The following is a 23,059-nucleotide window of genomic DNA, read 5'->3' as shown; positions in this document are numbered from 1 at the left end:
CACTAGTTACACTGCTTTCTGCAAGCTAGCATATTATTATAATATTATTTTGTTTTGTACTGAAATTTTGTTGAAAAACCACTTTTGACTGGAAAAATCAGTCAAAATATTATGATATTGACCAAGGGCATCATCACTTTTAACTGATTTTTGCAGTCAGTGGTTTTGACCGATAACACATACACGCGACGAGGACGACCTAATAAAAACGTGTTAATTAATAAAATAAACATTTTTAATATACTTTTTAGGATATTGTTGGCAGAGAGGAGTATGAAGGGTTATGGAACTGCTCATTTTTGACTCACATTCGTCATTACGTACGCGACAGTGTCCCTTACGAGGGGGAATATTATGCCCCTTTCGCAAACTGCTCCATAATGGTCAGAATAAAACGTGAGTATCATGCAATAATGGAATACCTATCTCAAATCCAGGTTTCGATTCCCAGTGGGTCGAAAAAATTTTATGTAGTTTCCCAAATGCTGCCCAGTCGAGTTGAATTCGACGTATTAATATTACATCTCCCTGCCTCACAGCTCGCTGCAGAGGAATCGCCCTCGTGCTCAGCCAGGCATAGACCTTCTCATAGTCTAAGAACGCCAGGCATATAAGCAAGTGAAACTTTTCGATAACCAGCTTCCTTGAGAGGCATCGAACCTACGCGCGAGACTATTCGTGATGGCTTTTTTCCAAGTCAATTTTTTTACTGATTCGTGACCAGAATAAGCTACTTAATCAACTCCCTAAATATGGCGAGTATTGAAATCAACACCCTGTATAGCTGTCCATAAAAACTTTTCGATATCACCCAGAACCCTCAGCTTTTGTTGAATGTACACTAACTATCATCCGCTGTCTTCAGCTGGCTTCTTCCATTAGAGTTGTATCTAGCTAGCGAACATTTTGGAGCTTTGGTTTCGCTCTATTTCCTCTTTAATATCACATATTAGTAATAAAGTTGCGAATACATAATCTCAAGGATTTTAATACTTAAACGTTTTGAAAACTTAAAATAATTTATGAAAAAATTCAATATCGGAATACGATATTGGCTTCAGTTCCGGAATTGAAATATCGGAAAAAATCTATCCGAAATTCCGGAATTCCGGTATTCAAGCCCTAGCACTCACCCGCACACCTCCCCGCTTTCGCCTCGTAACAGAGCGTCGATGTGACGTCACGGCAGCCAGGTGCGCAGTTAACTCGACCGTGTTGTATGTACTACATTTATTTTAACAAAAAATCCGACTCCACGAAAGTCTGCCTCCCCCTACAGCCTGGAGCCAGACCTCTCCCCCCCCTTCCCCTCCCGTGCCAGACTACCCCCTGGCTTAGAACGACCATGATTATAAAACTATGTACCTTTATGCCTTTGGGCCTCATAAGAAAGCTCAAGGTCAACCAAAGAGCGATGGAGCGTGCTATGCTCGGAGTTTATCTGCGTGATCGAATCAGAAATGAGGAGATCCGCAGGAGAACCAATATGACTGATTTAGCCCGCAGAATCGCTAAAATCAAATGGCAGTGGGCGGGTCACATAGCTCGTAGAGCTGATGGCGACCATGAGCCGGAAGACGTAGCGTGGACAAGCCTCCCTCTAGGTGGACCGACGATCTGGCAAAGGTCCCTGGAGGTGCCTGGATGCCGGCGGCGCAGCAGGACTGGTCTTTGTGGAACTCCTCGGGGGAGGCCTTTGTCCAGCAGTAGACGTCTTTCGGCTGAAACGATGTGCCTATGTATTCCACAGCGCGTCCAGAGATCACAGTGGGAGGTCTTACAATCAGAGAACCGAGGTCATCGGAAAGTAAACATACCTTTGATGGAACAGTAAACCAAACTTTGGAATTGGTCTGCACAAATAAAGAAAACTGGGGCAACATTCACTATGAATTTTGCGATGGATCTGGTAAGTTAGTGCATTTACATTTTAAGTAATTAAAGGTCATAGCACACTTATCAACCCGGAAAGGGATCAACGCCTTTTTCACGCCTAATTGCAAATAATTAAAATCGAACCCTTTGGAGACTTCCAGTAACATGGCCTAATTTTAACTTGGTCCACAGGCCAAGTCGCTGGATTTAATTTTTTAATAGTAACTGGGCCCACCTTCAATCTTTTTATTAATAAATTAAACATCGAATCAACAAAAATATTCTCTAATAGAATCTTAAAGTGGGCCCAGTTATTGGAAGGAAAAATATTTAAAAATTCAATCCAGCGACTTGGCCCGTGGAACAGGCTAAAGTCCGGTCGCCGAGCAGATAGAATTTCGTCCAATGACCCCAAGTTACCCATCCTTTTCACCGAGCGCGACAGCAATATAATTACACGCGAGCGATAAGGATGGATAGCTTGGGGTCATTGGACGAAATTCTATTTGCTCGGCGACGGGACGGCACTGGAAGACTTTACATTTATTATTTGGTTAGAAAATTTCGAGGGACGACTTACATTCACAATACAAACATTACGATAACTTTATAACTCTTGTAACATGAAATATTGTTGACTATTAATTTAAATTACAGGTCTCAATTGCAAGTCACAAACACTCGCAGCTGATAAAACATTAAAAATAAACTTCACTCTATCGGCGGATAACAAAAATACCACAGTAAAATGTGTTCACACCTTCAATGCTCTTAGAGAGGAGACTCCCGTATTTTTGTATGCAAATGGTGAGTAGGTACATAAATGTTTTATTATAGTCTGGTCGCCGAGTACGTAGAATTTTGTCTAATGACCCCAAGTTTCCCATCCTTTTCACTCGCACGTAATTATAATTATTGCTCTCCCTACTGTGCGATATAGGCGCCCGCAGTGAGTGTGCGAGCGCGACGGCAACATAATTACGCGCGAGCGATAAGGATGGGTAGCTAGGAGTCATTGGACAAAATTCTACATGCTCGCAGACCGGGCTTTAGTGAAAGTTCATACAAAGGATTTTATAAAATAGGTAAAAGAAGATAAAAGCGTTATGCCCGTTTTCACCATCAATCTCTAATTTTTAAGTGACCCCTATGAAAACAAAATTCCTGTTATGTGTTACCATAGCATAGCATCAGTTAAAATTAGGGATTGATGGTGAAAACCGGCATTAGATAGCTGTACATACGTCATACAGGTTGTCCCAAAAAGTAGTGTCAACCTGCACTAGACAGAACCACTAGGTAAAAAAATTGTGTTGGTTGATTTACTTGACTTAAGATCCTATGTCCCCTAGATGGGGCAGAGGGCGTCCACAACAGTCCTCCATCGCTTTCGGTCTTGAGCTTCGCGTTTAATCTCGCTCCAGGTCTTGTCGATTTTCTTCGCCTCGTCTGCTACAATGCGCCGCCAAGTATGCCAGGGGCGACCACGTTTGCCTTTTTCTTGGGGGTTCCAATCCAGAGCCTGCTTAGGGATGTGATGCGCGAAGCCACAACAAGGGCTCTCGCGGAAGACCAGCTTCTTGACATGCCCTTACGAGTATGTGAGCCTATTGACACAGTGGCCTATTATTTTCTATATTCGTTTTGTGTTGTTATTGTTTATAATTTGTGCTTACTGTGATCAATGAAGTCTATTTCTTTCTTTCTTTCTTCTAGGGCTATCACAATCACCCCCATGAATGATCCGCGATTTTGATAGTTTTCGAGTTTCGTTGTTGATTCGGGTATACCTAGTGATGCTTTACCTACCTCTGGACTTAAGCTTGACACTACTTTTTGGGACAACCTGTATATTGGAAATAATAGAGGCTGAAACACACTGACAATATCCCAAAAGACACTATTTCGTCCGTTCGCCTCAGCCAAATGACGTCCACTGCTGGACAAAGGCCTCCTCTAAAGGTTTCCACGACGAAATTATGTATTAAGGCCGGGTTTCCACTAAGACGGAGCGGATTGCTTTGTATAACCAATCAGATTTCATTATTTCCACATCTCTTCGCCGCTCCGCTTTGGTGGAAACCAGGTGGTTTTAGAGTCACGCTGACGCACGCTGACCGTTAGCGATGACAGCCAAAATGTATAAAGCGTTGGCGCCGAGCGTTCAGCGTCACTCAGGAACGGTCCATTCAATTGAGAATGTTACTAGGTATGCAAATTCACTTGAAACCTTTGTTACAGTTAAGCTTTTACATATACAAATACATTTCTTTTTATTTCATTCAAAAATACCCAGCAGTTATGATTTTATAGGCATTCAAAGTTCGCTAAAATATCGAGTCCCGCTGTCGGTCACGTGACCCCGCGTGACGTACATTCACAGTGTCCGCTCACTAGACAACGGTTATAAACATACTTAAATACATTTTTTTTGTAAATACATACATATTGTACAAATTAACACCTAGACCCATCACAGAAATTAAAATTGAACCAAACCCAAACTTGATGCGATTGTGTCGTTTTATTGCGAAGTACCTTCCAGCTCCATCATCAGACCCTGATTACTATATAGAATTGAAGTACTCGTCAATACAAAACGAACGAGCCCAAACTCGATGGAGTTAAGTCGTTTTATTATGGAGTTCCTATGGCCACCTTCCAGCTCCATCATCAGATCAGCTCCATGTCATCATAATATTGCATGGTCATCCAAATTACATGTGTATGAGAAATTTCAGCTTAATCGGTTGTCCAGAAGTGGGTCTAATTTCAGCTTACAAGATTCCACCCATACAAATTTGAGCCAGTCGCTGTATTATGACGTCACGCGCATAAAATGGCGGGCCGGCCGCCGCCCGCACCTTTAAAATTCAATATCTTGGAAACTAATTGACGTATCGAAATAATTCTTTCACGTGTATTTTTTATTTTTAACAGAGAATACAGAAAGCTAAAAACAAAATTAGTGAACATTCTTCATTACACACATTTTGATCTGTCAGCGCTGACGATCAGCGAGCGGTCAGCGCGATTCTAACCTGCCTTAGAGTTCTGTGTCAAAATTGTACCTACTTCCTTTCAGAGCCACCAGTTCTTACAACAAAAAATGACATGATTTTGAATTACACCAGAGGCACAGACACATATGTCATAGAGCGAGAAGATGAGGAAACGATAAGAATCAAATGCAAAAGTCGAGAAAACTCTGGCTCATTGTCATGGAGAGATTGCGAGAATGCTGCACAGAGTGAGTTAAGATTAATGTAGTCAAGGTAACTGCGCACTTGGCTGCCGTGACCTCACATCGACGCCCAGAGGGCTTCAGAGTTTACGTCTTACGTCCTCACTAGTGAGCGCGTAATAAGATGACATTAAATGTATGACGGATTGTACAGCGCCCCTGGCGGAAACTTTCAAGAACTAAAATTTTCATGTATTTTTTAACGCGCTCACTTGTGAGGACGTTTGATGTAAACTCACAATCAGCGAGGTGCGCAGTTCACTTAGGGCTATATTTCACCGGGACACCATGGCGGCGCAACCAGTCGCCGCTACCAACAAAATGTATAGAGCTTTGCGCAACCAAACGGACACCAGGTGAGTAACTCTCTATAGAGCTGTATACATTTTGTTGGTAGCCAGCGACTGGTTGCGTCGCCATGGTGTCCTGGTGAAATATAGCCCTTAGGGATGTGTTCTGAGTAAAAAAGCAAGATTTTGAATTAGTCCGTCAGATAAGTTTATGACTGAATACTCGACACGTATTTTTTTCAACCGACTTCAAAAAAGGATTTTTTTTTTTCTATGTTTGTTACGCGATAACTCCGCCATTTATGAACCGATTTGAACAAATCTTTTTTCAGCGTATAGGTAATACCTCAAGGGTGGTCCCATTTAAATTTAATAATAAAAAAAACAACCCCCAAGGGTGGAAAATTGGGGATGAACTTTTTTATACGCAATATCTCCGCCGATTATAAACCAATTAGAACGATTACTTTTTTGTTGAATAGGTATTATCAAAAGGGTGGTTTCATGCGAATTTGAAGAAAATATTTCACTCCCAAGGGTGGAAAATTGAGGATGAACTTTTTTATAATATACATTAAGAATATGGTCTCAATGTACTGCCTACCTTCAGGTAACATCAAGGTAATAATTAGTTAACTAAAAAGCAAGAAATAAGTAAAATTTTATAAAAAAAATAAAACCGACTCCAAAAAACCTACACTAAAAAGTAGAAAAATAATTACTAATTACCTACTTATTTATTAGGACGAATTATTTAATATTTATGTAGGTATACCATGATTGATACTTTTGGAGTCTGTGCAGGCAAACTTTACATGTTTCATAATCTTGGCACCGACTCCAGAAGTATCAATCATGGTATACCTACATAAATATTAAATAATTCGTCCTAATAAATAAGTAGGTAATTAGTAATTATTTTTCTACTTTTTAGTGTAGGTTTTTTTTCAAAATTAATTTAAAGAGATAAAGCGCGCTAAAGTTCGAAAGAAGAGGCCCGTGACGAAGTAGTGCTAAAAGTGTAGCACTTTGTGACGTCACACGTAACTTCAACGCTTCATAACTTCGTAATTACTTGTTTGACTGACAAGTAAAAAAATACGTATCCAATATTTTTGATTAATATAATTGACGGACTAAATCAAAGTTTTTTTTTCACGATTATTTTTAAGATATCTTTGTCAAATAGATTGGCACGAACCACGCATCATTTTAGTTTTTTGTTTTCAGAATCATGCACCAAAACTCAGGATATTTATAACAGATCAATAGAAAAAGTAATACCATGGAATTCTGTTAAAAACGAGGTATTTTTCTATTGCGTATACAAGAATAGCCGCAACTATGAAGTTTCTTCCAAAGTAAATATTGTTGTACATCCCAGCAGGGATGTTACGGAGCTTCGACTCCGGTTCCGTTAAGTCGGAACTTCCGATTATTATTACACCTTCGGTTTCGACTTCGGCTCCGACACTTTTAAATCGGAGGTTTTAATCGGAGGTCGAAGCATAACATAGCGGCGACGGCGGCCAGTGTTGACTGTTAAGAAATAGATTGGACGGAGACAAAGCTTCAAAGCTTTTGTTCGTAAAGTACAATACACTACTTTTGGAGTCAATTCATTTGATTTAATTTGTTTTAAAGCTTTTGTTCATTTAATATAATGTGTGTTCTTGTTTATTCGGAAATAATATGCTAATTTTTTTCATTGTTTGTGTTTTATTTTATAATTAAAAAAAATGATTAAATAATGTTTTATTTGTCTGTGAATTAAAATTCTTTCTCATGCCACCACTTCTGACCCTGCCTCCGACTCCGACTCCGATTCCGATTCCGATTCCGATTCCGATTCCGATAAATCAAATTTAAAAACTCCGACTTCGGTTCCGATAAAACTACCTCCGTTACATCCCTACATCCCAGCATGTCTACCCGATGTAAGTGAACATTATTTTAATAATAATTAATAGTTTGTCCAGCAGTGGACGTCTTTCGGCTGAAACGACGACGACGACGAATTAATAGTTTAAAAAACTAAAAACACGCTCTTAGTTTAGAGTTCCTATGGCCATCTCCCGACTGCGTCATCAGGACCTTGGACATCATCTAGCACTAAAGTGCTCGTAAAGACAAATCAAACGAACCCAAACTCGATGCGGTTCCACCGTTTCGTTTAGGAGTTCCTATGGCCACCTACCAGTCCCATCACCAGACCAGTCAGTCGATGGAGTCAAAATTAAATTGGAGTCTACTTCGATCAACCAGGTCATCTTATCCATGAGTGATCAAAGGACGCCAAATTATTGCTTGGAGTCCACTTTGATCACCCAGGTGATCAAAGCCAGGTGATCAAAGTGGAATAGACCGCCGGATAGACGAAGTAGCTAACGACCTGAGCGATCTCCACGTCGATAGCTGGCGAGAGGTGGCGCAGAACAGACCTAGGTTATAACCCGGTCGAGTTAACTGCGCACCTGGCCGCCGTGACGTCACATGACGCTTTACGGGGCGAACTCGGGGAGGTGTGCGGGTGAGTGCGAGGGAGTCGCATTCCAGCGAGGTGCGCATTTAACTCGATCGGGCTGCGAATGGGAACTTTTATTGTCAGAAGCCAACACCTGCTTTGGGTCAAGTTATGTAAGACTTAGTTATCGGGACTATTCCCACCTCTCGTTCCCACCACTGCAACTCCTGTGTAGCCAGGATCTACAGCTTGACCGCCACAAAAACCCAACCAATGAAGGTCAAGTTTGTCCCGGGGGAAAGTTAAACTGTCATTGGACCCGCAACGAAATTAATCAGAAGAACATAGGAGGAGTTCGAAATTAAGGTTCGACTTCCCTCCATTGCAAAGCGGATGACAGGTGACAAACAAAGGTTTAAAACCTTTAAGAAAAAGATTATGCACCACGGACAATAAATTAAATTAAGGGGGCCTATCTTATGAGCAATTAGCAACTACCTGCCAATAATATTTTTCACAAAATCGCTTAAAAGCACGGAAATTTTTCCTTGTCGCGACAAGATCGGTGTAATAAATTGCGGAAACAGATGTATGTTGTATTGAATTAAGCATTATATCACGTTCATGTTTCCAAAGATCACACTCCCACAAGATATGATGGGCAGACTGCTCATGACTGACATCATCAGTGGAACACTCGCAAAAAGGAGACGGAACTAGTTTGAATTCGTGAAGTTTATGTTTAAAGTTGCCATGTCCCGTGAGGAACTGCGACGAGCAATGGTCGATTTCTAACCATCGCCTAGTTAGACGTTCGCGTACATTCGGGAAGAATTTATGTAAGTGACGTCCTTTGACTGACGTATCCCATCTTTTTTGCCATTCATTAAGTAAATCTTCTTCAACGACTTCTCGGGAATCAAATAATCGACTTATTTTAGAACGATCGCGGCTATTTAAGAAATCGGAGGATATATTTTCCCTTGATGCGAAGTACATAGCCGCACGCTTTTGTACCTCTAAGTCGACCGGCAGTACACCAGCCAGGACTGGCAGAGCCTCCGTGCTCACAGTTCTGTAAGCTTTGCAAAGAAAAATCAATGCAAGGCGTTGACTTTGGAGTAGTTTCCGTCGAGCGGCTCCTATAGTAGCTCTGTCAGCCCAAACTGGTGCACCATAGCAAATGGAGCTTAAATAAGTGGCCGAATATATTACTCGGAGGATTTTAAACGTTATACCCCACGTCGAGGTTGAAATGTGACTTAAGGCATAAAAGTTCTTTTTAGCTTTTTCACCGATCTGTTTAATGTGCTCGACAAAACTAAAGTTTTTCTCTAAAATTAGTCCGAGATAGCAAACAGATTCCCGTTTTTTAACAGTTATTTCATTGAATTTAATGCGAGGCAAAACTTTAAGATTACCTTTTAATAGAAGCTGATAAGTTTTGTGAGGGGCAAACTGCAAACGATTCCTGTCTCCCCATTGAGATATTAAATTCAAGCATGTATCCGCTAGATTTTCAAGCTTTGATCTAGTGTCAGCCTCTATTAAAAGGAGACCGTCATCAGCGTACCCGGTTAACGAACAGCCTTCGGGTAATGGTAATGCTAGAAAATCATCGAAACCCAAATTCCAAAGGTAGGGCCCTAGGACCGATCCTTGGGGACAGCCGCGCGTGAGCACCTTTGATTCAGCATGATGGCCGAGTTTTAATTTAGTTGTACCGTTACAAAAGTACGAGTGCAGTAGTGAATATATATTACTATAGCATCCACGAACTTTCAGTTTTAAGAGCAGGATCGGCCACCAAGCATTGTCGAAGGCACCTGAAATATCGAGGAATATTCCTACAACGTACTTTGCCACCGAGGACGTCACTTTTTGTCTAACAGATATTACTGCATCTGCAGTAGACTTCCCGGCGGTGAAGCCAAACTGCTGCTCGTGAAAAATTGGACCACCCGGTAGCAAACGCGGCACTACTAATCGCTCTAACAGTTTACCTAATGAGGGAAGTAATGTAATAGGTCGGTACGATTTAGGATCTTCGGGCGGTTTGTCACCTCCCTTTGGTATAATTTTAATAAATCCGCGACGCCATATACTCGGAAACACGCCCTCCGAGATACAACGAGTGAAAACATTAAGAATATCCGTTCCGGCTGTTTTACACGCTGCTTTAATCATTGTATTTGATATTTTATCTTCGCCCGATGCTTTGTTTAAGGGTAAACTATTTACTATATCGTAAAACTCATCAAGGCTAGGAATAGAAGACACAGGCGACTCAGGCAGCACCGCAATAGCATTTCTGACGTCCCGATGATAATCGTTATCGTCAGACACACCATCGTCGGGTATAAGCGCGTTAAGAAGAGCACCTGTTGTTTCCTCTACACCCACCGTATGAGTGTTGTTAATTTTTATGTTAGAAATATAAGCAATATCTAATTTACGGTTAGCTTTGAATTCATGATATATCGGAGACCACGGACCCTCTTTTTCTAATCTCTCGACTGTTTTCCGCAGTAACACGCCCTTGGCTTTAGTTACAGCAGCTCGATAATGGGACCTGGCAACCCTCAAAGAACATAAAGCATTTTCATATGCATCCCCAGTAACATTTGCCTTTCGAAGTGTGTTAAGCTTACGGCGAGCCCGGCGAAACTTTTTCCTAATTTCTACCAGCGATTCATTCCACCAATCACATCTACGTACACCTCTAGTTGGAGCGCGACCAATCGCAACATCTGCACAATACGTAAAAGTATCGGACATAATTTCTGCACTATCAGTCGCGCTCAGGTCGGCACGAGTAAAATCTTTGGCATGAGACGCAAAAAGAGTACTGAAAAAAGCCCAGTCGGCCCCACGACATTTATATCTATAGTTGTTGTTGCACTCATGAACTGTGTCTTGTCGCGACATTGGTTTAAACTCGTACACTATCAAGCGATGATCACTACAGGACGCGTCGGGGAGGACACGCCACCTATCCAGCTGGACGTCTGCGCTAGAAAGCGTGACGTCAATATGAGACTCGCCCGTTGGGCTACTGTAGGTTGGTGGTGCATTAGGAGTGTTGTGAATAACTAAGTTCATTTCAGCTATGAAGTCTTCCACGGCTGAGCGACGCTCCACATCAGTCGAGCGGAGCTTGCCGTGCCAAAGTGGAGATGACGCGTTCGCGTCAACTCCAATGATAACCCTACGCCCTGTTAGGGACTGTAATACAAAGCGTAGGTGGTGTAGATGAGGCCCAACCGGGTCAGAATATTGAAAGTAACAACTCACGACAAATATGGAGAAGGATGGGGAGGATACTTCCGCAACAGCGCAATGCGACGAAGAAAGGTTGGCAATAGACGTTATTGTGAGTGTAGACGCGCGTGACACATAGATACCGGCGCGTGCACTGTTATTAATTTGAATAGTTTTGCAGCGCACGCCGACACGCTGATATTGTTCTTGTACTAACACGAGATCTAAGTTGTATTCTACAATAAGTCTGTCCAACTCCAACGTAGCAATTTTATCGTTATGGAGGTTTAATTGGCCTATGGAGACTTTAGCCATAAACAGTATTTAATATTAGTTGTTCTAATTTTGCCTTATAACTCGGACAGTCGGGCGAACCGCTTAAATGGTCGTTTGGTTTTTTAAAACGTTTACATGCCGCGCAAACTGGCTTAAAGTCTTTGGCGGTATTTTTAATACAATCTTTCGTATCGTGGGCCTCGGCGCAATACCCACAACAGCTAGATTTTTCCGTGCAAAATTTCGCAACATGACCATATTGCTGACATTTCATGCAACGAACTATTTCTACGTCATCGTTAAAGCGACAGGTAGCCCAATCAATAAAAATTTTTTCCTTTGTATTTATCAAATGTTTACGAATCTCGGGCTCGAGCTCTAAACCGATCCATTTTCTACCGTTGTTTAAAACACGACGACGAACTATTTTTGTTGACTTAATAAAATTGTCTTCAGAAATAGACATTTCATCCTTAATATTTTGCCTATACAAAGCTGACATAAATGCGGCGTCTTCTAATGTTGCGGGTACGTCTTTAACAAGAATTCTAGGTCGACGTCCTTTCGGTTTTTCTAAACGTAAGCCCGCGGATTTAATACCGGCGACGGATTGTAACTTTTTAATTTGGTTTTCGTTCGTTACGCGAAGTACTACACCCGCATTTGCCGTTTTCTTTAAACCTACAATTTGAAACCCGTCGTCCGTAGGATTGATCGCTTTCATCAACGCTTGTTTTGTCGCCGATGATGAGCCGAACTCGGCCGAGCGCTCACTAGTGGGATACGCAACGACACAGGGAAGGGGCGTGCGTGTTTCCATTGCCGCAGCGGCCGGAGCGACTTTAGGCATTTTTAGCTTAAGGCTTTCTGCGTAGGTGGGCTTTGAGACATTGCCAATAACATTATTTTGACTACAATTTTTATTGATTTTGGCCTCTAATAAGTCACGTTGCGCGATGGCCAATTTTGTCTCGGTTGATGATGATTTTAATGCCAGTAAAGATACGATTGCCGTGACTCGCTGTGTCATATCCATAACTGTCGACCGATTTTTAACGTCAATTCGCGAACCGAGTGAATTAATGACGACATTTATTTTTGTAAGATACGACGCGGCTTCATTTACTAAGTCGTACTGTGTTTGATCCGGTGCCGTCGAATTATCGTCTAGACCGGGCGAATCCGATAGTTGTACGCGTTTACAAGACGATGGCGACACATTTGTTGGAGATAATGCTTCGCTACGTGTCCTTTTTCCTACACTAGGCGGAGAACGTTGCGTTAAATTGCTACGGAGAAACACTTCGTTAGCGACGTCGACGGGTTGATCGTTGAACAGAGGCATGACGGACGAGTTTATAGTCGGGCGCAATGGAAACGCGCACCGCTGACGCAGCGCGCTTACGGTCGACCCGCCACCTCGGTTGGCGCGGGCCGATTTTATCAAACACCCGCAACGAGAGAAAATAAAAAAGATGTTTACTCACCGAATATTTAACAAGAAAACACAAACGAGGCGATAAATAGACAGAATAACTTACAGTTTCCGTAGTTCGTGTCACATACAAACCGATTATTACACTCACAAACACTTATAAGCGATTTATCTATTTTTATAAGCAAAAACTCCCGAGAGCTCCGTACGCTAGCACTACACCGTGCGGGGCGGGGGGGGAAGTTGATAAGACTTAGTTAATAAAATCAAAATCAAAATCAAAATCAGTCAGGTTAAATTAAGGCATAGAAGGATGTTCTTTCTAAAGTCCGGTCGCCGCTCGCACACTTACTGCTGCCGCCCGTCGCACAGTCGCGACAGCAATTCGTAATTACGCGCGAGCGATAAGGATGGGTAGCTTGGGATCATTGAAAGAAATTCTACGTGCTCGGCGACCGGACTTTACCACACAATAAATAGGTGCATTTAGGAGACAGGTGACTCTCCACTCCGTGTGGATGTCGGAAGAGGCGACTAAAGAACGAAGCACACTTATCAACCAAGAAAGGGATCAACGCCGTATCGCCTTACGCCGCGCTGTCAACCGATAAGTGTGCGTTAGTTGATAAGTGTGCGTCGTCATTAAAAAGGACAATGCGAACATCAGGCCTCCCCAACCCGTTTGGCTAGCGTGTGCTAATTAAAGCAATCAATAAATAAGGAATTAAAATTGAAGTAAAAAATTACGACGACATCCAAACAAGTAACGTGGTTTGGAATTTTTGATATTTTTTCGATTTACGTACAGAAGTTTTAATACTTAAAGTTAAAATAAAGTTGAGTACTACATTATGTTTTATGATGGTACGAAACCTTTTAAATTTGAATTCAAATTCAAATTCATTTATTTCACACAAATACACGTCCATTAGATGTTAGTACATAATCAATTTCGTTACAGTGTATCATCATGCCATGACTGACATGTGAAAGTTAGTAAGTTTATGAGAACATGTCAAAATATTAATAATCTTAAGAAAAGTCATTTAATAAAATCATAACAATGTCAACAATCCAATCATACTAATCATTACAATTAAAAGTCAATTACATAAAAGAACACACAACCAATATCAAAACATAAAATTTCAATTATTTAATTCTAAAAAAACTCATTTACAGAGTAGAAACATTTAGTAATAGGTACCTTCACAATCAGCAAATAATATTCAGTACTTGGCTCTTTGCAGAGATTTGTACTTTCTTGTGCCTTTCCTGTGCGAGTTCAAATCGACGGTCATTGGTCACTCCTAAGGGTATGATAGCACACTTATCATCCCGGAAAAGGTACAACACCGGATCGCCTTTCGCTGCGAGGCGAGACGTTTACGTCATGGTGACAGAGTAAATACAAATGAGTAGGTCAGCTCATATACAAACCGCGCTTGGTGCGTTTCTATGAAGATGACCTACTCATTTGTATTTTCTCTGATGGTGATCCGCATTGTGCGTTGCAGTTGCAGTACGGAGAGTCATACAAAAAATACTGACCGCCTCGAGTTGATACGGTTACGATCCGTTTCCGGGTTGATAAGTGTGCTTCGAGTTGTACCTACGTGAGTTATCATGAAATCGACAATTTTCGTATTCGTGATAGATTCGAATTAGCAATCGCGATCTTTCGGGCTTAAAAAGAAGACCGTTTCTAAATGTTTAGTTCAAAACCGTTCAAGGAGCTAAATCCTAAACAGTAAGCAGTGAGTCTTTCCATATTTTTATGATCTAATGCAGTGTTTCTTAACCTGTGGTCCACGGACCCCCGTGGATTCACAATCATATTTTATGTCAGCCTTATCTATGGACCATTAAACAATCATAAATAAATGCCACCAAAGGTAATCGAAATTTATTGCTGCTTTTTAATAAGAGCTCCTTCAAATTGTGCTTGATTTTAACCGCCTCTGTGGTCTAGTGGTAAGACCACCTGCTTGCAGAGGTCCCGGGTTCGATTCCCAGTGGGGGCAGTTTGGTTGGTGGTAGGGTTTGTTCTAAGTCCGCCTGGTTAGCTACCACCATCTTACCTAAGTCTGTCGCTATAACAACAATGTTAACAGCATTGTTGTGTTCCGGCAGTTAGAGGTAAGATAGCCAGTTCCTCTGTAAGTAGTTGAGGATTCCGGATGAAGCTCGCTTCTACCTTCGGCCTGATCATCACTTACCATCAGGTGAGATTCAGGCCAAGAGCTTTCTCGTTGTGAATAGAAAAAAATCCTAAGGGGTCCGTGGATAAAAAAGGTTAAGAATGAATCCGAATGAATAGTTGATGTATTGGATAATTATTTATACACAATTTAGAAATGAAATTCGTTTAACAGCAGTTCGAAGCGTTGATGAGACTACAGTGATCCAGATGCCTTCGGATTCGGAGTCATCGACAGATATTATTTTTGAGGGAAAAATCGGTGAACATAGACGTTATGATTGTAAGAACAATCATTGGAAAGAAACCAGCACAGTCCATTGGGAATTTTGCGATGAATATGGTAAGCTTAAAGTTGTTTTATAAAGTCTTTAAACTTTCGATTTTTTGTTTGAAGAATCGACCGATAGCAATGTGCGCTAACCAACTTCGCGCCAAGGAGAGGCAATTTTTGTACAACACAAAATCGATTCATTAAGATCAAATAAACTTTATCTTTTCCACTTAAATTTGCGAAAATAAGTATATCGAAAATAATCGTTATGTATTTTGTTAAATAAAACAGGCGGAGTATTTTATAGCAAATTTTGATTTATTGAAACCAATTTATAAATGCACACAATATGGCTGCGCTGCGCTCCAAAATAGAAGAGAGAGCATAGAGCAAAGACCAATCTAATCATAGACAATATTTTTTACTTCGGCTTTACATTTTCCGCCTGTTAAATAAAACAGGCGGAGTATTTTATAGCAAATTTTGATTTATTGAAACCAATTTATAAATGCACACAATATGGCTGCGCTGCGCTCCAAAATAGAAGAGAGAGCATAGAGTAAAGACCAATCTAATCATAGACAATATTTTTTTACTTTTTTAATTTTTTATGTTCCGTATTGAACATAAGTTGGGGCGGGCACTGAGTTACAAAAACAATTATTGATATACCTAATTAGAAAGTAAAGCCCATTTTTAATTTAAGTGACAGACATACTGTCTAAGACTGTAAACCATAACACATCATTATGTCTTAAACTTATTCTTAACATCTACAATAATGAAATGCTAATTATATGTTAATAAAGTATTCTAAGTTAGTGCCTTTTTATTTTATTTTGTTAATTGTTACATCTTTATTTTTTACATTTGTTATATTTACTTTTAAATTATTTATTATACTACTTGTTACATTTTATTTTTATATTTGTTATGCTTATTTACTTTTAATTTATTTAATACAAATGACAATAAACATATTAGATGTCTTGCAAGGGTAAAGGACACAATTTGGTATAAGACCTTACATAAATTTTATTATTATGACCCATTTTAACATCTGCGACTCTGACTCTACCGTCAGGTCCTGGAAAAGTTTTAACAATTCGACCCATAGGCCAACATAAAGGTGAAACATCTTTTTGCTTTACAATAACTAGATCACCTTCTTTAAGGTTTACATGATCATGTTTCCATTTTGGTCTATTTTGAAGAGATTTTAAATAATCTTGAGACCAGAGTTTCCAAAAGTCTTGCTTTATTTTACAACAAAGATCCCAAATCTTGAGTCTATTATTATTTTTATTAGTAAGATCCACCTCTGGGTAACTAGTTAATGGACAACCAATTAAAAAATGCCCAGGTGTTAAGTAACTTAAATCAGAAATATCTCTACTCATGGGAAGCAGTGGCCTGGAGTTCAAAATGGCTTCTATTTGTGTAAGAATTGTATTAAATTCTTCTGAAGTTAAAGATAAGCTACCAATTACTCTCTTAATGTGGTATTTTACACTCTTGACCCCTGCTTCCCAGAGTCCACCAAATTCAGGACTGTAACTTGGGATAAATTTAAATTTTATTAAATTATTTGAACAATAATTTTCTACATCATTTACATGAGATTTGTTTGAAAACAAATCATACAATTCTTTTAATTTGTTAGATGCTCCTTTAAAGGTTTTAGCATTATCACAATATATGGAGGATGGTAGACCTCTCCTAGCTATGAAACGCTGTAGACATGCCAAGAAAGCTGCAGTTGTCAAGTCGCTGACTAGCTCTACATGAATAGCCTTAGTAGAAAAACATACAAAGACAGCAACATAACCCTTGTTTACAATAGGTTTTCGTACACGAGCAACCTTGATGTCGAATGGTCCACAGAAATCGACTCCAGTGACTTGAAATGGTCGAGATGCTGAAATTCTAGGTGAAGGTAAGGAACCCATAAGTTGCTTAGCAGCTATTGCTTTATTTCGAAAGCAAGTTAAGCATTTGTGAACTACCTTTTTTACCTCTCTAATTCCATTTAATAGCCAAAATTTTTGTGAAAGAGAGCTCAGAACTAGCTTGGCTCCAGCATGAAGGAGTCTCAAGTGTTCTTTTCTTATCATCATATACACAACATTGTTAGATTTTGGTAAAATAATAGGATATTTTTTGTCATAGGACAAATTAGTTGCATTTTGGAGCCTACCTCCTACTCTTAATACTGAATTACTATCCAAGAATGGATGCAAACTGCTCATGTGAGAATTAATTTGATTACCCCTTTGCAATAACTCAATTTCTTTTGAAAATGTTTCATGTTGAATATGTTTTATGATGACCAGCTCAGCCGATTCTAACTCTTGGGGAGAGATGGAACCAGATAACTTATTATTTTTATTTAGACAATTATTTTTGAATCTTAAGAGTAGAGCTATAACTCTTTGAAGCTTATTGAAATCTGAATATTTATCAAAAATATTGTATTGAATTTCAGAGTCATTTTGTTGTAATTGACAGACATTTTGATTTTCTTCTTTATAAAGTTCTGAAACTTGAGGAGTTGAAAAAGTTATATTATGCTGAAATTGATAATCTGATAGAAAAGATGGGCCGTGCCACCATAGTTGGTTATCTTGTAATTTGTATGGAGCAATACCTCTTGATAGGAGGTCTGCAGGATTATCAACTCCTTTGACATGAGACCAGGTGAAATTTTTAGTTAAAGCTTGAATGTCTCTGACTCTATTGGAAACATAGGTTCCTTTGACTTTATCAGAGGAGAGCCATGCTAAGACTATCTGCGAGTCTGTATATAAAACCACTTTTAAGTTGGGGTACCTGTCAATCAAGGATTTATAGACCTTTGAAGAGAGTTCAGAAAGTAGGAGAGCGCCATTAAGCTCTAGGTTTGGGATGGTAAGTTTTCTACTAAGAGGGGCAACTCTAGATTTTGAGCACAATAAACTGACCTGGACCTGACCATCATTTGATAAAGATCGAAGAAATATACAGCAACCTATGGCATGTAGAGATGCATCAGAAAATCCAACCAGTTCCACTGTCTCTATATTATCAAAGCCTACAGCTGCTCTGGGTATTTGGATTGTACCCATGTCTTTTAGTTCTCTAAGGATTTTTTGCCATGTGGGCAACAGAGCAGTAGGTAGGGTAGAGTCCCAATTTATCTTAGATTTCCACACTTCCTGCATGAACAATTTAGTTTTGACTACTATAGGGCCTATTAAGCCAAGAGGATCATACATTTTTCCAATAAAGCTCAATATGTCTCTCTTGGTTTGAAGATTATTGTTATCATCAGCTATGGAGCATGAAAATAAAAAAGTATCAGTAAGTACATCGTACTTTAAACCTAGTGTTTTAATAATATTGTCCTTATTGAGGGCAATCTGATCAAAATATTTAATACTATCAGGCAAATCATGCAGAGTTTCTGGGAAATTTGAACACCACTTATGTAAGTTAAAACTGCCTATTTTCATTAATTCTATTAACTGTTGTTTTAGCTCAAAAATTTCCTCTTTGCTATTTGCACCACAGATTATGTCATCAACGTAAGTACTTTGTTTGATAGCCTTTGCAGCAGCTGGAAACTGATCCTGATATAATTGAGCAAGTTCAATTAAGCATCTGGTACTTAAAAATATGGAGGATTTAAGACCATAAGTTACTGTTTGCAACTGTAAACATGAAATAGGTTTTTCAGGGTCATCTCTCCACAAGATATTCTGCAATGGTCTAAACTTTTCACTAACAAAACACATTCTAAACATTTTCTCAATATCACACATGAGAGTGTACTTGTAGGTTCGCAAAAGTGTAAGTATGTTAAATAAATCATTTTGAACTATTGGGCCATTCAACATCAAGTCATTCACTGAGACACCATTTTTAGTTTTAACATTACCTCCAAACACAACTCTCAACTTTGTTGTTTTGCTATCTTCGTTGTGAACTGCATGATGAGCAAGAAAGTAAACGGGATCATCATAGACATTGTATTGACTAATGTCAACTTCCTTGGCATGACCTAGCTTCACAAATTCGTCAATGAACTGTTTATATTTTACAAAATATTCATGATTTGTAGCAAATTTTTTCTCTAGGGCATGAAATCTTTGCAAGGCAAGTGAAAAGGAATCTCCTATATCTAATTCTTCCAAAGGAAATTTTAATGGAATGTCAACATAGAAATGGTTATTTTCTAATTTTACAGAGTTTTTAAAGCATGCCTCCGCCTGCATAAATTCACAATTTTGACTATTATTTTCCTCTGGTACCTTTTCTGAAAGCCAAAAGTTTTTCATTATATTTTCTAACCTATCATTGCAGTTGTCATCCTGAATAATAAAGTTTGACACTAGGTTGACATTGGCTGTATGTAATTTGGTGCTCTCAACTGTACCAGAGACCACATGACCAAATATAGTGTTTTGCAGAACAAGACCATTTTCTAATTTAATTATGCCATCGAGGATAATTTTAGAATAAACATCTACTCCTAATAACAGACATATCTCAGATGGTTTATTGAACTCATCATCTGCTAATTGTATATGAGGAGGAATTTGACATTTTTTGAAATAATTTTGTGGCAAATTAGCAGTTATTGCATCCACAATATGACATTTAATTGATAATTTTACATCTTGTATTGAAGATTTGATAAGTAGGTTAGTATACTCATGAACTTTGTTTGGTGTATTGCCCAAACCAGTGATATTAAAATCTTGAGCCATAGGGGTCAAGTTCAATTGCTTTGCTAGTGAGCGCTTTATAATAGATACTTGACTGCCACAATCTAGAAGTGCCTTTACAAAGGTTTCCTGCCCGAGATTGTCAACAACTTTCACTTTTAATGTAGGCAAGAGTATGTGTTTTTCATTCAAAGATAAGTTGGAATGCAAAGTAATTACATCTCCCTTTGGTTTCCCTTCATGCAAAAGAGTATTGTGGCTATTTTTACAAACCCTACATTTAAAGTTGTATTTGCATTTTTCTGAATGAACTCCAAGGCATATTGTGCACAAGTTGTTATCAGATACAAATTTTTTACGGTCAGCTACTGGCGCCATTTTAAATTTAGGACATGCATAAATGGGATGATCATTACTACAAAAGAAACAATTTTTCACAGTTTTGTTATTTGAATTTGTGGCAACATTGGAAACTTTATATTGATTAAAGTTAGATTTAGTTTTTCCTTCATATGAAGTATTTTTTACAGGTAAACTGTCTTCAAGACCTATTGCTCTTTTTTCTAAAAATGATAAAAATTCATCCATAGTAGGTAAGTTATCAGGACATGGCCTGTCAAGGTGGTAAGCTCGGTTGGTATAGCTATCAAGCTTACGTGAAAGCAAAGATATTAATAACATATCCCATTCCTCAACAGGTTGACCACAATTTTTTAAAGCATGAAGTTGTTGACGCACATCTGAGATAAAAGACCTAATACTTGCCGCTGTCCCCTTTTGCATTTGGGGCATATCCAAAAGAAGATTGACATGGTTTGCAATAATTCTAACTTTATTATCATATCTGTGTTGTAACAATTTAACCGCTTCGGGATATGATTCGTTAACGAGAGGCAAGTTTATAACAACTGCCAACGCATCACCTTGCAAGTATTTCCTTAGATAAAACATTTTTTGAACATTGGATAATGATTGATTATTGTCAATAACTGCTTTGAATAAATCCATAAAGGGTTTAAATTGAGTAAAATCTCTACCATCAAATGTTGACAACTCAATATTAGGCAATTTACTATTTGACTGACTTTCTGAAACTGACTCTGATTTAAGTTTAACTATGGCAGCATTGATTTTACTAAGAATATTAAAGTATTTGTCTTCGACCAATTCCTGGTCTTCTTCATCACTTTCGTCTAAACATGATATATCTATGCATACACCCTCATACTCCTTGTAGGTGGTGATGAGTTTGTCCCTGCGCGCTTCCAGCATTTCAACCCTGGATAATTCCAGGTTATTAGGTTCATCAATAAATTTTTCTAAGCGAGTGATTGCAGACTTACATTGTCCTCGCTGTTTGCAAAGTCTTTTCAGCTCCTTTTCCGTGGTAGCCATAATAACGAAACGTAAACACCGCACTTAGTAGAACCACTTGATAAAAACACACAAACACTTTCACTTTTGACGAATATGGCCGGCACCCGGCAGCACCCACGCCGCGAATTTCCGCCAAGTGATTTTGTCGCCGGTGACCCTGCCTCCCAGGCCGGGGTGTCGCACGGGGGTTGCTCCAAAAATGACCCTGGGGTCTTGTAGCACGAGGATATTGTCGTAGACGCGAGAATTTATAGAATTCTCGATGTAGGGACGCTCGCTGGCACGTGACCGGTTCCGGCTTATAGACCGAAATTATCGCCGATCCGCAGTAAAGACGAACGAAAACACTCACAGGTTATTTTATAGCTCGAAGGACCATTTTCCGCCTGTTAAATAAAACAGGCGGAGTATTTTATAGCAAATTTTGATTTATTGAAACCAATTTATAAATGCACACAATATGGCTGCGCTGCGCTCCAAAATAGAAGAGAGAGCATAGAGTAAAGACCAATCTAATCATAGACAATATTTTTTTACTTTTTTAATTTTTTATGTTCCGTATTGAACATATCTTTTGACTGTACTTTTTTTTAATCCGGCTCGAAGGACCACTTTCCGCCTGTTAAATAAAACAGGCGGAGTATTTTATAGCAAATTTTGATTTATTGAAACCAATTTATAAATGCACACAATATGGCTGCGCTGCGCTCCAAAATAGAAGAGAGAGCATAGAGCAAAGACCAATCTAATCATAGACAATATTTTTTACTTTTTTAATTTTTTATGTTCCGTATTGAACATAAGTTGGGGCGGGCACTGAGTTACAAAAACAATTATTGATATACCTAATTAGAAAGTAAAGCCCATTTTTAATTTAAGTGACAGACATACTGTCTAATACTGTAAACCATAACACATCATTATGTCTTAAACTTATTCTTAACATCTACAATAATGAAATGCTAATTATATGTTAATAAAGTATTCTAAGTTAGTGCCTTTTTATTTTATTTTGTTAATTGTTACATCTTTATTTTTTTTACATTTGTTATATTTACTTTTAAATTATTTATTATACTACTTGTTACATTTTATTTTTATATTTGTTATGCTTATTTACTTTTAATTTATTTAATACAAATGACAATAAACATATTAGATGTCTTGCAAGGGTAAAGGACACAATTTGGTATAAGACCTTACATAAATTTTATTATTATGACCCATTTTAACATCTGCGACTCTGACTCTACCGTCAGGTCCTGGAAAAGTTTTAACAATTCGACCCATAGGCCAACATAAAGGTGAAACATCTTTTTGCTTTACAATAACTAGATCACCTTCTTTAAGGTTTACATGATCATGTTTCCATTTTGGTCTATTTTGAAGAGATGTTAAATAATCTTGAGACCAGAGTTTCCAAAAGTCCTGCTTTATTTTACAACAAAGATCCCAAATCTTGAGTCTATTATTATTTTTATTAGTAAGATCCACCTCTGGGTAACTAGTTAATGGACAACCAATTAAAAAATGCCCAGGTGTTAAGTAACTTAAGTCAGAAATATCTCTACTCATGGGAAGCAGTGGCCTGGAGTTCAAAATGGCTTCTATTTGTGTAAGAATTGTATTAAATTCTTCTGAAGTTAAAGATAAGCTA

The 23,059-nt window shown here is 38.8% G+C and overlaps 1 protein-coding gene across 3 annotated transcripts in view; it reads left to right on the top strand.

Moving 5' to 3' along the window:
* The window catches only part of LOC135085670 (uncharacterized), a 114,298-nt gene that overhangs the window by 2,358 nt on the left and 88,881 nt on the right, over positions 1-23,059 (top strand). Inside the window, exon 4 of one of the 3 annotated variants that reach the window (XM_063980463.1) lies at positions 252-396. The exons of the other annotated variants lie outside the window; for them this stretch is intronic. Within the exon in view, the coding sequence (XP_063836533.1) occupies positions 252-396 (145 nt within the window). The remainder of the gene's footprint in view (positions 1-251; positions 397-23,059) is intronic. 3 annotated transcript variants of the gene reach the window in all.

Source organism: Ostrinia nubilalis, chromosome 29 (assembly GCF_963855985.1).
Source record: "Ostrinia nubilalis chromosome 29, ilOstNubi1.1, whole genome shotgun sequence".
NCBI lineage: Eukaryota > Metazoa > Arthropoda > Insecta > Lepidoptera > Crambidae > Ostrinia > Ostrinia nubilalis.
The sequence above is the reverse complement of the archived record's forward strand: the minus strand, read 5'-3'. Positions and strand labels throughout refer to the sequence as shown.